At 42.8% G+C, this 18,035-nt stretch overlaps 1 protein-coding gene across 1 annotated transcript in view; it reads right to left on the reverse strand.

Annotated features, from left to right (window-relative positions):
* Positions 1–12,392, reverse strand: part of VAMP3 (vesicle associated membrane protein 3) — a 48,326-nt gene extending 35,934 nt beyond the window's left edge. The window contains exon 1 of the mRNA XM_073656514.1: positions 12,264–12,392. Within this exon, the coding sequence (XP_073512615.1) occupies positions 12,264–12,265 (2 nt within the window). The 5' untranslated portion in view covers positions 12,266–12,392. The remainder of the gene's footprint in view (positions 1–12,263) is intronic.
* Positions 12,393–18,035: the final 5,643 nt, after the last annotated feature.

An 18,035-nucleotide genomic window follows, 5' to 3' on the forward strand; every position in this document is an offset into this window, starting at 1 on the left:
CAAGTGGGATACCACAGGGCTCTGTCCTGGGACCTGTATTGTTCAACATCTTCATCAATGATTTAGATGAAGGAATTGAGGGTAAACTGATTAAATTTGCTGATGACACAAAGCTAGGAGGGATAGCTAATACTAGAGAAGAGAGAGAGGATTCAAAAAGACCTAAATAAACTGGAGCAGTGGGCAGCAACCAACAGAATGGTTTTTAACAGGGAAAAATGCAAAGTACTACATCTGGGCAATAAAAATGAAAAAAGCATATACAGAATGGGAGGAATAGAGCTAAGCAACAGTACATGTGAAAAAGACTTAGGTATACTAATAGATCATAGACTGAACATGAGTCAACAGTGTGATGCAGCAGCAAAAAAGGCAAATACAATTCTGGGATGTATTAACAGAAGCATACAGTCTAGATCACGTGAAGTCATTATCGGTCTTTACTCCTCTTTGGTCAGACCTCATCTGGAATACTGTGTACAGTTTTGGGCACCACATTTTAAAAAAGACATCGACAAACTGGAGCAAGTTCAGAGAAGAGCGACCAGAATGGTGACCGGTCTGCAAACCATGTCCTATGAGGAACAGTTGCAGGATTTGGGAATGTTTAGCTTGCAAAAAAGAAGACTGAGAGGAGACTTAATAGCTGTCTACAAATATGTCAAGGGCTGTCACATTGTAGAAGGATCATCTTTATTCTCATTTGCACAGGGAAAGACTAGAAGCAATGGGATGAAACTAAATGGGAGGAGACACAGATTAGATATTAGAAAAAACTTTTTGACAGTTAGGGTGATTAATGAGTGGAACAGGCTGCCACGAGAGGTGGTGAGTTCCCCTTCAATGGACGTCTTCAAACAGAGGCTGGACAGACATCTGTCTGAGATGATCTAGTGAATCCTGCTTTGAGCAGGGGGTTGGACCAGATGACCCAGGAGGTCCCTTCCAACTCTTCCATTCTATGATTCTATGATCCCTCCACAATCTACGTGTTCACACCAGGAACAAACATTAAACCACAACCTGCAATGTTCTCCACTACGGACATTCCCAGGCTGGTGCCTGACTGTGAACCTGAGAATTAGGATTAAGGCTATGTGCCCACGATGCAGGATTGAAGCAGAAAATTTCCGCAGCATTTCTGCATATTCTTGGCTATAAAAACGCTTGCAGATTACACGCGTTTAAGCGTTTTTTTGCAGTGTTTTTACATGCAGATTTGACTTGCGTTTTTTCAAGTGCATTGTGACCTCAAATCCGCATGCGGAAACACACAAATAATGGACATGCTGCGGATTTTTCCGCAAGGAAATTTCTGCAGCATGTGCACAGAACATGCAGATTTTCATTGGGGGATCATGGGGCATGGATTACCAAGCTTTTACGCTGCGGAAATTCCGCATCAAAAATGCTTGAAAAAACACATAGTGGGCACGCAGCCTTATAATCGAGGGTGAAGACAAATATCTGGGGCACATTGGGAGCAGGATGGAAAGGACCAAGGTTGTGGAGTCTGTAAGCCAAACCTTCGATTCAGACTCCTCAATTTCCATGACACTGACTCCAACTCAACGACTCCCTCATACATGGTTCATGTTTAAGTGATAAATTTACGGTAGGACACCTTTTTCTCAGCTAAAAGTCTAGACCCTTAGATCAGGAATAGGACATTTCATAACTTTCCCAAATTCTTATGAAAAAAAATATTCCCACAAACTGCATTGAATTACTGTACCCAATTTATTATATATATTAGGAGTTTGAGTCGGTCCATTTCATACCAACTCCAAGTCCACCAAAAGGGGCACCGACTCCACTGTAAAGGACACTGCAAAACTGGTCCTAGCTGATCTAAGGAAACATGGAGGATTGCGAGCACTGCAGAGGCAACCAATGGACCAGCAGGTTGATGGCCATGGTAGCCATTCAGATGAATGTATGAACAGGTCAGATATTCATAAAATAATCCCTTTACAATTCTTTCCATTAGTACAGTGCTTCCATGGGGACATTTCCTATAACTGCTTGTGCTGGATCATTGAGCTACACCACTGTCCTACCACATTAGCTGTATTTTTCCATAGATTTTCTCTTCTAGAAACCAGCTGTAGGGGGGGATGCAGCGGAAAGACCCCCCCCCCCCCCCCTCCCAACCTTAGGAACCTCTATACATTGTATTACGTTGCATTTACACTTTGTATCAACTGTTTTCTGTGAAAATCATTGTTCTTGGCAAAAATCAAGACCTTAGCCAGTGTGGTATAAAAATGTAGGGGGACAGTTTGCTGCCAAAGATTTAATAGAAGACTTGAGGCCAATTTAGACAAGCTCATAAATTGGGACAGAACTCACTTGAAGATCATTGGCTTCTTTAAAAATTTCCAGCAGTCGCCTGAAGATCAAGCAAAATGCTCACTTATCTGGAGATTTAATTCTCGCTTGAACGATTCAAGGATTGTGCCACTTTTTTTACGCTGATAACCTATTCACAGTACTGAGCACCACGGATCCACTCCGATTCATTGCATAGGGCAGACCTGCAGTACCCGACAGCAGCCGCTACAAAGTAAGCAGAGATGTGGCGCTCCGCAACTGCCAATAACCAGCAGCTGGACAGCACTAGGAACAGCCATTTCGGTAGGAATTCCAAATATGACTCCCACCAATCTGATATTGACCTCTCTTAACCCTTTACTGACAGAATTTTATTTTTTGTGCTTCTGTTTCCCCTGCCCCCTCTTCAGAGAGCTATAACTTATGTTTAGATTGCTGACCAGTGCTGTGGCGTGAGTCGTGGAGTCGGTATAAAATGGACCGACTCCTAAAATATATAGTACATTGACTTCAGTAGTACAATGCAGGATGTGCTGTAAATATTTTCATAATTTGGGAAAGTTATGAAATGTCCTATAAATGTCTGTTCTGTTCCTGATCCAAGGATCTCGGCTTTTAGTTGAGATGAATCTGTGCTGCACTTTATGTACACGCTCAGTAGTGAGATGAATCTGTGCTGCACTTTATGTACATGCTCAGTAGTGAGGCAGTGAGATGAATCTGTGCTGCACTTTATGTACACGCTCAGTGAGGCAGTGAGATGAATCTGTGCTGCACTTTATGTACACGCTCAGTAGTGAGGCAGTGACATGAATCTGTGCTGCACTTTATGTACACGCTCAGTAGTGAGGCAGGGCTGTGGAGTCACAGAAAGTGAGGAATCCGAGTTGGAGGTTTGGCTTACTGACTACAGCCCTGGCTGAAGGTAAAAGATATCCATGACTAAGGGTGTTACATGCACCAGAAACATGTTGGCGTTTCACTGGATTGTAACAGATATTTAGTAGAATTTTTAATTTAAATGAAAAAAAAAAAAGCTTCAGGAATTTTTACCTGTATAGCTGGACTTCTATTCCGATTACTTCTCTTCCCACCCGAGCAGAGGCTGAGCATGTACACATCCACTTCTATCATTCTCCAGCCCTCTTCCCCACACACAAAAAAAAAAACACGACAAAGCGAATGACACTCAGATACTGCACTGCCCACCCCAGCACAGGTCATACAATCTCCACATAGTAATGCATTGCATAGACCTGCAGGCGGTGACACTGCCCTCTGCTGGTACATACATTAATATTTTTATTTCATTTTACTCACTTCTATAGCACCATTAATTCCTCAGCGCTTTACAGACATTATCACTGTCCCCATTGGGGCTCACAATCTACATTTCCTATCAGTCTTTGGAGTGTGGGAGGAAACCAGAGAACCCTCAGGAAACCCACACAAACAAGGGGAGAACATACAAACTCCATGCAGATGTCGTCCTTGGTGGGATTTGGACCCAGGACCCCAGGGCTGCAGTATGCACTAAACTTCAAACTTGCAGCTTACACAGATCTAGCAGAAAGCAAAAAAAATGTGAAGATATCATAAAATGAATCATACACCAACTGTGGGCTCATTTACCTGGCGGAGTGTGAAAGGGTTTCTTTAATCTGTCAGGCTGGTATAAATCCATATCGCCTCTCCATCCTACAACTCTATGATAGGATAATCTGCTGCATTATCCAGTAAACATACTGCACAGCATTGGTGTATTCACCATGGAAGCCTACAAGCGATGTAGGCTTATACAACGGATCCATCAGAGGAGCTGATCCTCTGAAAATCCTCTGACATAGGCTTTGCTGTAGACCATATTCAACTGTAGGGAGTAACCACATGCTGTCTCCGGTTATTTGGGCAGTGGAAGGCGTGATCCTCAGGGCCACCCTCCATCTATATAGAATATGTATAGAGTAGGACACCAGAAATCTTATCACTATGGAATAACTTACTCGTGAGGCATTATAATAAGGACGAATCTAGTGATAAGAGTGACAACAAATACATCTCCAAATAGGGCCGTCTTCCACCACGAGATAATCTCATAGTTCCCATGGGCCAGTTCAACCCCAGTACGAGACATATGACAATATTAACCACTAGAATAACGAGCAGAGCTCTAATATAACCACTCAGATTTATTCCATGACTGAGTATAAGGGGTTAACTGGTGTAAGATTCCCCACAGGCATTTGTGTGCTCTGTGATCAGCAAAAGAATTGAGCTATACTGCCCTCTAGCGGCAAGCAAATACACGCCTACTGGCAAGAATAGAAAACCCCACTGACAAACTGACTTTGTTCATGCAATATGTCTGCACGTGGAGGAGATTTCCATAGCAAAGTTTTTTTACATGCAGATTTGGTTGTGAATTTTAACTTCAGCATTGCAAAGGAAAGAAAGCTTAAGGCTATGTGCCCACGATGCAGAAAGGCTCAGGATTTTTTCCTGAGAGTTTCTGCATCTCCCTGGCAGAAAAAAAACGCATGCGGATTGTACATGCGTTTTTCCTGCCAGGGACAAGCGGAAGTTAAGCGGTCTTCACTTGCATTTCCGCATGCAGGTTGACAAGCGCTTTCCAAGCATTTAGAATCACTTGGAAAGTGCTTGACAACTTGGTCACACGATATAAATCCATGCAACCAGCATGGATTTATATAGTGTGACCAGAGAGAATGTCAAAAAATAAACCTATACTTATCCTCCGATGGCCCCTGCAGTCTTCTGCACTCCTGTGCTGGCTGCCGGCAGATCTCGGTACGCTGTACTGAAGGACCTGCCGTCACATGACTGACGTCACCGCAGGTCCTTCAGTCCTCCGCGATCTGCAGGCAAGGAGTCCGGGGGCCGTCGGAAGGTGAATATAATCTTTATTTTTTATATTCTTTTTTTTTTCACAGCTTTTAATGGTACCTGGGTGTGGAGGAGAGTCTCCTGTCCTCCACACCCAGGTACAATACACACATTAGAACGCGCCAATTACGCAAGTACAGATGCAGTCTTGCGGAATTGGTGCGTTTTAATGCAAGTCAATGGTGGCGAAAACGCAGCACTTCCGCAAAATTGGTAGTGCTGCGTTTTTTTTCCGCAATGATAATCCGCAGCAGAAATTTATGCAGCATGTGCACAGCACATGCGGATTATCATTGAGGAACATGGCAGGCCTTCTACCACGCTTTTAAGTGTTTCTGCAGCGATTTTGCCACTGCAGAAACGCTTAAAAAACGCATCGTGGGCACACAGCCTAAGGCAAAAACTGAGAAGATACCAGAATAAGCCAAGAGAAGATAACTGTGCACATCATGTTTTTACTGTTGCGCTCCCACACCATCCTCTTCCAGGGCCACTGTTCCTATAAGAAATGCGCCCTCTTCTGGCCAGTGTATTCCGTACTTTGTATACGAATTCCCTGCAGATCTCAGGCCATGATTGAACCACAAGGTGTGGATCTCTGTCCTAGACTTCGGTGGACAGATATTTTATGGTTGCTAGGGATTATCGTTGACTGTTGCAGTGGACATACCACCTGGTTACATTAGTTGTCCCACTGCAATTTAAATGCCCCATTGTTGCAAAATTTTGGCACAAATTGCTGCATCTAAATGTTAACCTGTGTCTAAACAATTCTCAGGCTCAGTCAAAAATAAAGAGGCATGGCTATAATGTGACAATGTGCCAAAATGTGTCAGTATTTGGCAGAAATATTAGCCAAAATGATCTAAAAAGGTGCCTCGAATGCATCATTCAGTACAAGCCACTGATACCACAAATGTATTACAACCTCTCTAGACCAGGGCTGTGGCGTTGGAGTCGTTGACTCTGAGCCCATTTTGGTGGAGTCGGCATCGGAGTCAGTATAAAATAGACCACCTACCGACTCCTACAATATATAAGTTGGGTACAGTAGTTCAATGCAGTTTGTGGGGAATATTTTTTCATAAGAATTTGGGAAAGTTATGAAATGCCTATAAATGTCTGTCCTATTCCTGATCTTAGGGTCTAGACTTTTAGCTGAGATTAATCTGCGCTTATTTTTTTAAATATTCCAAAAACTATATTTTGTTTCTCCATTGAACATGTCTGGTCAGTGTTAACAACCAACCCGGGCTAAAATGTCACTGCTGTGTCACAATCAGCCATATACTGACTTCTGTCTGAAAAGTCATTTTGCACAAATTACCATTTTTATTTTTTTTTCATACATGGCGCTCAGCCTGAAAACAGCTAGAGGAACTTACTCAGAAAAGTAGATTGGGGAAAAAAAATATAAATTCAAGTTAAATGGATGTAAATTATTATTATTTATTTGTATAGCACCATTGATTCCATGATGCTGTACATAAGGAGGGGTTACACAAAATACAGATATCACTTACAGTAAACAAACTAACAATGATAGACTGGTACAGGGGGAAGAGGACCCTACATTCTACACAGGATGGGGAAGGAGACAGTAGGTTGGAGTGGGAATGAATGAATGAATGAATCAGCACAGATCAACTTCCTGCATCACTGATCAAGCATGAAACAGGCAGTTTATAAAACCATATTTCTCGTACCATATTTAACCCTGTCACAACAGATTTATGTCATGTCCCTGACTGATTTTTTCCTGGCAGATGGCAGATTTAATCAGCCATCATGTGCAGCCTTAAAAAAAAAAAAAATTTGGTAAACAAATTTTTCTCCATCACTTAAACTATGAATGTTTGGTATCTGCATAATCATGCTGACCTGGAAAATCATATTGTCAGGTCAGTTTTACCATATTGTGAAAATGGTAAATAAAAAAAAAAATTGTGAAATTGCATATTTTTCTTTTTTTTTTGCACAATTTTAAACGCACTTAGGCTATGTGCCCACGTTGCATTTATGAAGCAGAAAATTTCTGCTGCATAAATGCAAGTCCTCTCCCGGAAAAACGCATGCGGAATTCCGCACGCGTTTATCGCGCATTTTTCGCGCGTTTATCACGCGTTTTCCACATGCGGAATTTCCTTGCGTTTTTTATGCATTGGACAAAGGCAATTCCGCTTGCGGAAACGCAAAATTAAATGACATGCTGCGGATTTTTGAACGCGGCATAAACGCTGCGGAAAAATCTGCAGCATGTGCATAGAACTTGCGGAATCCCATTGGGGACCATGGGGTGCGGATATACATGCGTTTTTCAAGCGTTTACGCTGCGGAAATTCCACAGCATATACGCTTGAAAAATGCTACGTGGGCACACAGCCTTAGGCTGTGTGCCCACTATGCGTTTTAAGCGTTTCCGCAGTGGCAATTCCGCTGCAGAAATGCTTAAAAAATGTTTGGTAGAAGGTCTGCAATGTTCCCCAATGATCATCCGCATGAGCTGTGCACATGCTGCAGAAATTTCCACTGAGGATTATCATTGTGGAAAACCTGCAGCACTACCAATTTTGTGCAATCACGGCGTTTTTGCCGCCATTGACTTGCATTGAATCGCTTAATATCAGCATCACTACATGTGCACATGCGGATATTAAGCGATTCAATGTGCGGATGGTACCTGGGTCTGGAGAAGAGGAGACTCACCTCCGGACCCGGGTACCATTATACAAGTATTAAAAAAAAAAAAAGATACATTATACTCACCTTCTGATGGCTCCTGGTCTCCTTAGCGATGCGTCCTGGCTCCCTGGCAGCTCGCGATTGTCTAAGTGGACCTGTCTAAGTGGACCTGCCATGACGTCATTTAGTCATGTGACGGGTCAGGCGACCGCTGACGTCGGCAGTCACATGACTAAATGATGTCATGGCAGGTCCTTTTGCACAACCGCGAGACACCAGGGACACCGGACGCATTGGATGAAAAGACTGGGGGCCATCAGAAGGTGAGTATATGTTTTTTTTTTTTTGTTTTTTTTTTAACCATTTTTATTCTTTTTTTAAACCAACTTGGTCACACTATATAAAATCCATGCCGTTTGCATGGATTTATATAGTGTGACCAAGTTGTCAGCACTTTCCAAATGATGCTAAAATCGCTTGGAAAGCGCTTGACAACCCGCATGTGAAATCGCATGATCAAAACGCTTCACTTCCGCTTGTCCCTGGCAGGAAAAACGCATGTACAATCCGCAGGCGTTTTTTTTCTGCCAGGGAGATGCAGAAACGCTCAGGAAAAATCCAGAGCATTTCTGCATCGTGGGCACATAGTCTTAGAATTTTTGTTCCTACTTTCCAGTGCATTACCAGATAAAATGTATCAAGTCACTGAAAAGTACAAGTCATCCTGAAAAACAACAAACCGTCATACAGCTATGTGGAAGGAAAAAAAAATAAAGTTATGGCTCTTAAATAAATTTCCTCTCCCCTTTGTCTATTTTTTATTTATTTATTTTTTTTTTTTTTAAATAGTCACCCAGGGGTGAAGGGGTAAACCACATAATTTTCACACTCTAAGTAGTAGTAAAGGTGGCATTTCCATGAAGCCCATAAATTTTTAACTGCAATACAACAAGTCGCTACTAGATGTCAGCACATCAGCTTTAGGATTCTCAGCCAAAACCCCTTGTACAACTTCCTGCTAGGAATTTCCCTGGAAACCATTCACCGTTCATAGGGAAACGCTGGGAGTACACCCTGTATTTGTATGCTGCACCAGAATAAAAACAGGATGTGATCTCTCAGCTGCAATGTCTAAATTCATTCTGCCAGGTTATCTGAATTACTGGGAGGAGAAACGAGGACACATTAGCCATTACCACAGGGTTTAGTGACAATATAGAAGTATAAGGCTGCGGAACATGGGCTATAGTACATCTTAAAACAACACTTTAGCAGCTGCAGAACCTCTTTTTGAAGAGGCAGATCATGTTCGGCACAATGCCATCCATAAATGGCCCCTATGTAGTTAAGGGAAATGTCCAGCTTCCACTATGTTACACATTACTGGCTGATCATGTCCAGCTTGATCCATGATGTGTCACTTCTGGTACTCCTGTAGCTGCAGATCTGAGCGTTATATTGCACTTTCATCATTTATATGCAGGTAACTAAACATTAGTGTGTTCACATTATCCACATTATTCTGTACAGTTTTAATGTGGAAAAAAAAAAAAAAAAAAACATCTTGTAGTACCAGTAAAGTGAAGACAATTTCTGAAGTCTCATACACATTCTGCTCATTTGTTCCCATCAGATTTGACCCTTCAAAGAGTTTTTTTTGTTTGTTTGTTTTTTTAAATCTGAAGATGTCAATTCTTTCAGCACTTCTCACCTATTCAAGTGATCAGGGGAAAAAAAAACAAACAAATCGCAAGTAGCAATGCACACATCTATGCAGCTTTTTACTGCCAACACCTAGTATTTGCAGAAGATTTTTCTGCTGCAAAAAAACAAAAACAAAACATGCACATACCCCCAATGCACCTCCTCACAAGCCGCCTGATAACAAGCACACACTACATTCTGGCAGTCTCCCAGTAAAGTCACAGGCACGTGTTAGGCAGCTGACCGACCTCTACAGCCATGTGCAGTTACTTACCAACCAGTGACCAGAGGCCACAACAAACCATCGTCTGATCCGCCCATCTATCAAACCAGAACCCTCCCTCCTTATCTATAAAGTACAATAAAGTGAATCTTATTACACTGAAATCAAACAGAAAATGTGATTCACCAGGTCACTGGGACATTAATGACACAATCACATCTCATGCAGCATTTATCACCAAGGGTGGAGCACGCCTACAACCAACACTGCTCCAGCCATTATACTGAAACTATAGACACTGCCTGCTGACCAGGGAACGAGTAGCTGCCCATCGTACCAACCTGACCACCCTACAGGGCACGATGCCCCTTCTACAGATGTACAGGTTTTCCCCATTAGTTGACCTGCAGCCCCCATAAGGGTAGGGAGCCATATTGTTTTAATGTGTACGCGCTTTACATCCAGACGCCAGGGTCAGTCCCACACAATCCTATATTGATGGCTCATCAGTATAAAAGTAATGGAGCACACCTTTAACCTCCTCCGATAAGGCCAATTTTCACTTTTGCCTTTTATTCTACCAAGAAATAACTCCCCGCCCCCATCAAGCCATGAGGGCTTTGATAGAAAAGTTGTTGCTTTGAGTAACATTCATTATACCATATAATCTTCTAAACAAAAGGAAAAAACCACCCACAACCCCCACATTTGCCATTTTTATTTGGCTTTTGTCTTTACGACATTCATTATGCAGTAAAACTGACCTGGTTACAGGATTCTTCAGATCAGAATAACAGCGATACTACACAAAAAATATATTTTTACCTTCAAACAAAAAAAAAAAAAAAAAAAAAAAAAAAAAAAAGGGATGTGCTGCCATTTTCTGTAGTCCTGATGCGTAACTTATTCTTCTGTGAATGGAGCTTATTGAATTCAGGTTTTATTCAGTCCCATTGCTCCGCAGTAAATAACATCCAGCCCCTCACCCCTGGTGTAAACCCCCCCCATCCCATACCATGGCTGTTGGTAAAGAGCTCACTTCATGTAATAGGAGCCACCGGTGTAACAAGTCCGGTCATGACATTTCTTCCCTCCTAAATCTTCCCCCATCACCTGTCAGTGATATTAATGAGGAGTGGAAGGAACTGCAGCAACTCAGCAATGGAGTGGAGACCACAGGATGTTACAGAGTGGGGGGGGCCGACTGCTAAGGAGCAGAGGGAGGAAAAGTCACCAATGCTCTGCAGTTATGGAGTCAGCAGAGTACAGACATCCTCTGCTATTCACATAAGCACAAACACTGCGTCCCCGCCAGGAGCTTCATGGCCGAACAGCTGCATGCTGCCGTACATCACCAAGCACAATGGAGTGGTGTAAAGCCTACAAATCTCTGTTGGAAAATCTTAATGCTTCAGCACAAGACAAATTGGACCATTGTAGCTCCCAGTTTTGTGGGAACAGTTTGGGGAAGACCCCTTTCTGTGCCCCATGACTGTACCCACAAGGTCCATACAGATACACAGTTGGTGGAGCTTAGTGGAAGAACATGACCGGCCGCACAGCGCCCGGACCTCAGTCCCATCCAACACCATTGCAAATAGCTACAACAGATTGTGAGCCCGACCTCTCCTCCATCAGTGTCTGACCTCACAAATGTTCTTCTGGATGAAGGGGAGAAAATTCCCACAGACACCACCAAAATCTTGTAAAAAACCTTCCTAGAAGATTGAAGGGTGTTATATCTGCAGAGGGGCCGCCGCCATATTACAGTCTATGAGTGTAGGATGAGAGGGGAGAGGAGCTCCCGCAGGGACACATACCTGTGGCTATGTAACAGGTCTGCTGGGCTTATAGGGCACCACACCTGGCTGAGCCTCCAGCCACTGAGTCGCCCGTTACCTCCGGTAGACGACCCCTTTAAGCATTATTTACTGATCACTAGAATGGGCTTATACTAAGCACAGATCTAATACAAAGGGGAATTGAGGCTGCAGCAGCTCCAGAACCTGTCAGGGGTCGCTGCCCACAGCCTCGGGTAATGGGATGTAATATTTAAGTCTGTTACCATGGAAACATCATCTACATGGGAGCCAGGTCCCATTGCCAGGATGTGTGGACTGCATAGTGAACTTTTCAGTCAGGCAGCAGCGGAGCGCACAAGTCGCCATTCACCCCAGATCTGACCATTTATGCAATAAGGCAGGGGTGTAGAGGCAGGACACCCCCCTAATCACCATGGACTCCCCCAACCGATACAGAACCGCACTGAATGACGACAACAGGGAAGTTGGAGAACTTTGCTCCAGCGACTTTGGGGTTAAGGGTGGAGCCACCTAAGACAGGAGCGGGCGCCCGCGGCCCTCTGCACCCGGCACATCCCCCTCCCCGCCCGTCACTCGGCCCCTCACAAACTCACATAACGACGCCGGGCGGGAGCGGACACCGAAACAGACAACCTTCAAATCGTCAACGATCCCGGTTCTGTCACAACGACACAACTGGAAGTGGAAGCTGATTGGGCGAGGCTTATATGACGTCACCAGGTTGGGACGGTCCATTTTGGGCTGAACCATTCATCCCCCGTCAGGAATTTGTCTCCGGCCGCCGCCATTTTTATGAAGACCACATTTGTCAGGAAAATGTGAGATTTTAGTCACTTTTCTATGTGCCCCGTCCTAGATATTGTATTATGAGGCAGCAGAGGTGAGGTCACCATTAGCTTCGTTATTGACAATAATCCTGGCGTTGCTCTCTGGTATCAGCCAAGAATGGTGCAGAAAATGGTGATTTTTATCACTGCTTTATGTCATATATGTTTCAGTCACGTCTGACTTTAACCCTTTAAGGAGGAGGGCATTTTTCTTTTTTTGCACTTTCCTTTTTTTCGGAAACTCCTTCAAACATACAAACTCCTTGCAGATGCAGTCATGCTGAATTTACTTATTTTTTATGTGACTTGTGGTCACCCCACCAAGATATCACCACCTAAATCCCACTGTCTGTGGTTAGCAGCTGCAATAGGGGACGATATCCACTCCATACACTCAGTGACGGATGCGTCATGGAAGGGGTTAAAACATGGAGCCCTTCACATTATATGCAGCCGTAGTCCCTTTTAACCTCTTCCCACAAATGGACGCAGTTGTGCCCGTGCCGCCAGCAAAATAAAAATTACACTACATTTTTTTTAAAAGTTCCAGATTCAACGTTTTTCTGTTCATGCCTACAACCCCCAAAAAAAACCAGTGATCAAAAAGTTGCATGTAGTGTAAAAGAAGAGTCTGACAAAGCTCCATCTAAGGAAAGATAAAAACTTATGGGTCTTAGAACATGGTGGTCCAAAAAATATATATGTTTTACTTAAAAAGTATTTTTTAGTGCAAAAGTAGTAAAACATCAAAAAAAGCCTATATAAGTATTGACGTGATTGTATCAATCCATATAATAAAGAAAAACATGACAATTATACCGAATAGTGATTAAAAATAAATAAATATAGAATTGCTGGGTTTTTTTTGCCTTCTCATAAAAAGTTAATAAAAAGTGATCAAAAAGTCACATTTGCCACAAATGGAACAAATGAAAAGTACATCTTATTCCGCAAAAAATAATCCCTCATACATCTCTGCTGATGGAAAATTGTGAGACTCCTGGCTCTCAGAATATGGCTACCGAAAACAAATGGTATTTTTTTTTCAAAGTGTGTATTAATTGTAGAAAAATAAAATAATATGAATTTGGTATTGCCATATTCATACTGACCCAAGGAATAAAGATAAAGCTTTATTTATGCAACCTGATGAATAACGTGACATTTAAAATGCAATAAGACAACGGCAAAATCACTTTCTTCACATTCCTTCGCATAAAGAGTTAATAAGTGTTTGTTAAAAGGAGTTTGTCAACCCCAAAATGCATTTTAAATAGGTTACACAGAGTTGGACTTATGGGGAAGCATAATGGTGGGGCACACTCTTGGCCAAGCCACCTCATTTGCATATGAATTAAAAGGTATTTTCTCAGGCACTGTACCAGTAACAGGTACAGGGCTAGAATGTTTATATAAGGGCTAAGACAATACAAGACTGTACAGCCCATTTAAGGCTATGTGCCCACGATGCAGAAATGCTCTGGATTTTTTCCTGAGCATTTCTGCATCTCCCTGGCAGAAAAAAAGCATGCGAATTGTACATGCACTTTTCCTGCCAGGGACATGCGGAAATGAAGCGTTCTTCACATGCATTTCCGCATGCGGGTGTCAAGCGCTTTCCAAGCGATTTTAGTATCACTTGGAAAGTGCTTGACAACTCGGTCACACTATATAAATCCATGCAAGGAGTATGGATTTATATAGTGTGACCTGAGAGAATGTCAAAAAATAAACCTATACTTACTTTCCGATGGCCCCCGAGTCTTGCTGCGCTCCTGTGCTGGCTGTCGGCAGATCGCGGTACACTCCACTGAAGGATCTGCCGTCACATGACTAAATGACGTCACCGCAGGTCCTTCAGTCCTGCGCGATCTGTAGGCAAGCACAGGGAAGGAGTCCGGGGGCTGTCGGAAGGTGAATATAATCTTTATTTTTTATTTTATTCTTTTTTTTTTTACAGCTTTTAGGGTACCTGGTTGTGGAGGAGAGTCTCCTGTCCTCCACACCCGGGTACCATCCGCACATTAGAACGCGCCAATTACACAAGTACAGATGCAGTCTTGCAGAATTGGCGCGTTCTAATGCAAGTCAATGGCGGCGAAAACGCAGCACTACCGCAAAATAATTGGTAATGCTGCGTTTTTTTCCGCAATGATAATCCGCAGCGGAAATTTCCGCAGCATGTGCACAGCACATGCGGATTATCATTGGGGGACATGGCAGGCCTTCTACCATGCGTTTTTTAAGCGTTTCTGCAGCGTTTTTGCCGCTGCGTAAACGCTTAAAAAACGCATCGTGGGCACACAGCCTAAAATGCATTTTTAAAGGTGATGCACTCCCTTTAATAAGTTATATGCATCCCTGTCAAAGATCACAGCCGGGGGGTCACACAGATCCACCCGCTGTTACCTTTGTGTCACGAACCGCCCTCTGCTGCCCCCTATAGTGAGGACAATTACGTGATTGACCAACAATTAACGGAGGAGGCCACAGCTGTTTCCACTACTAGACTGATCATTGGGGAACTCACAGTGAGCGTACTATATATATACAACCGATTCCAACGCATGGAATATATACACTGTGTTCCAAATTATTATGCAAATAATATTTTCTCAGATTTTCCCAAATTACCTATATGAATTGCAGTCATTGTAATTTTCCAGTCAAATAACTATTAGAGTACAATTGAAAGGTTTTTGTACAAACTGCCTATGATAACAGTATATTTTTTAAAAAATAAAAAACTCAAACTGCACTCAAAATGCATGTTCCAAATTATTATGCACAGCAGAGTTTTCAACCTTTTCATTTTAATAAAGAACAAAAAAATGGTCATTTTTGAAATTATAAGCATTAGCAGCTTATTACAAACTGAAATCAGACAGTTTTCAACTCAAAACTTTATTCTAGGTGATGTTACATTTGCACATAGGACCGCTTGTTCGAAAGGAGCTTCTGAACTCTCTCGTCCATTGAATTTGTCAGGTTTTGGATGGTTTCTGCTTTAATTGTTTTGCATGAGGACAGAATACCCTCCCAGAGCTGTTGCTTAGATGTGAACTGCCTCCCGCCATCATAGACACTCCTTTTGATGATGCTCCAGAGGTTCTCAATGGGGTTGAGGTCAGGGGAACATGGGTGCCACACCATACGTTTGTCCCCTTTTATGCCCATAGCAGCCAGAAATGTAGATGTGTTATGTGTAGCATTGACAGATGTCCAGAAGGCAGTCATTGACACACTCCACAAGGAGGGTAAGCCACAAAAGGTCATTGGTAAAGAAGCTGGTTGTTCACAGAGTGCTGTATCCAAGAATATTAATGGAAAGTTGAGTGGAAGGAAAAAATGTGGTAGAAAAAGGTGATCAAGCAACCAGGATAACCGCAGCCTTGAAAGGATTGTTAAGAAAAGGCCATTCAAAAATTTGGGGGACATTCACAAGGAGAGGACTGCTGCTGGAGTCATTGCTTCAAGAGCCACCACACACAGACGTATCCAGGACATGGACTACAAGTGTCGCATTCCTTGTGTCAAGCCACTCATGACCAATAGACAACGCCAGAAGCGTCTTACCTGGGCCAAGGAGAAAAAGACCTGGACTGTTGCTCAGTGGTCCAAGGTGTTGTTTTCAGATGAAAGTAAATTTTGCATTTCATTTGGAAATCAAGGTCCCAGAGTCTGGAGGAAGAGTGGAGAGGCCACAATCCAAGCTGCTGGAGGTCTAGTGTGAAGTTCCCACAATCAGTGATGGTTTGGGGAGCCATGTCATCTGCTGGTGTAGGTCCACTGTGTTTTATCAAGACCAAACTCAGCGCAGCCGTCTACCAGGACATTTTAGAGCGCTTCAAGCTTCCCTCTGCCGACAAGCTTTTTGGAGATGGAAATGTCATTCTCCAGCAGAACTTGGCCCCTGTCCACACTGCCAAAAGTACCTCTACCTGGTTTACAAACAACAGTATCACTGAGCTTGATTGGCCAGCAAACTCGCCTGACCTTAACCCCATAGAGAATTTATGGGGTATTGTCAAGAGGAAGATGAGACACCAGACCCAAAAATGCAGACGAGCTGAAGGCTACTATCAAAGCAACCTGGGCTTCCATAACACCTCAGCAGTGCCACAGGCTGATCGCCTCCATGCCACGCCGTATTGATGCAGTAATTGATGCAAAAGGAGCCCCGACCAAGTACTGAGTGCATTTACTGAACATACATTTCAGTAGGCCAACATTTCGCATTTTAGAAACATTTTTCAAGCTGTTGTTATAAAGTATTCTAATTTACTGAGATAATGACTTTTGTCTTTTCATTGGCTGTAAGTAATAATCATCAACATTAGCAGAAATAAACACTTGAAATAGATCACTCTGTTTGTAATGACTATATAATATATGAGTTTCACTTTTTGTATTGAAGAACTGAAATAAATTAACTTTTTGATGATATTCTAATTTAGTGAGAGGCACTTGTATATCATAACTTAGAGACATGCAGTACTGTGCAAAGATTTTTGGCAGCTGTGGAAAAAAATGCTGCAACGTTTGAAAGCTTTCAGAAATAGAAATGTTAGTTTATTTTTATCAATGAACAAAATGCAAAGTGAATGAACAAAAAGAGAAATCTAAATCACATCAATATTTGGTATGACTACCAGGGGGTATAGTTAGTTGGCTTGAGTGAGACCATTTAAGCCTGGGGATCGGGTACTTGGGTTAGGGCTCACAGGAGCAAGCAAGTTCCTTACCCACTGGCAGGGTCCCTGTAAGGTGGTGGAAAAGGTGGGAGAGGTCAACTATAAAGTACACCGAGCAGGGAAAAGGAAGGCCTTTCTGATATATTATGGCAACCTATTAAAACATGGGAAGGGAGGGATTGGCTTGAAACCCCTTGCTGGTTGGCCCATTCAGAAGCCAACCTTGTGAGTATCAAAGTGGCAGGAACTTCACCGCCTTCCAAAAATCAGCACGGCCAAAAGCCATGAACTAAAAATAGGGGCAAGTCCTTGGAGTTTCTAGGTCACCCTCGTATTATCAAGCACGAGCCTCAGGTTGGGGTCAATTTAAAGCCCTGTAGGCTCTGTGTTTTTGCAGATGGTGCCCAGTCCCCGGTTTTGTGCAGGGAGGGTATGTAGCCATGCCAGGTAATCTAGGGTTAAATCCTAGCAGTACAGGTTTTGATTAGATCACCTAGCTAGCCCTGCCTGTAACTAGGCTAGCTGTTATCCATAGTCAGTCAGCTGGGGGAAGCTGACCAGAGTGGATTTGTGTTGGAGCCTAAGAAAGGGACAAGCTAAAAATCTGTCTCTGAGAAGAGTCTGCACAGGCCGTGTGCACCAAACTGCAAGTATAACTGGTTGCTATGGACAATAGCTGTTTTGTTTGTTTACAATATATACATACAGCGGGTGAAATAAGTATTGAACGCATCACCAATTTTCTAAGTAAATATATTTCTAAAGGTGCTATTGACATGAAATTCTCACCGGATATCGGTAACAATCCATCCAATCCATACATGCAAAGACATCAAACCATAGA

This window comes from Phyllobates terribilis, unplaced genomic scaffold, assembly GCF_046119375.1.
Source record: "Phyllobates terribilis strain yellow unplaced genomic scaffold, ASM4611937v1 Scaffold_12__6_contigs__length_324123572, whole genome shotgun sequence".
Taxonomy (NCBI): Eukaryota; Metazoa; Chordata; class Amphibia; order Anura; family Dendrobatidae; genus Phyllobates; species Phyllobates terribilis.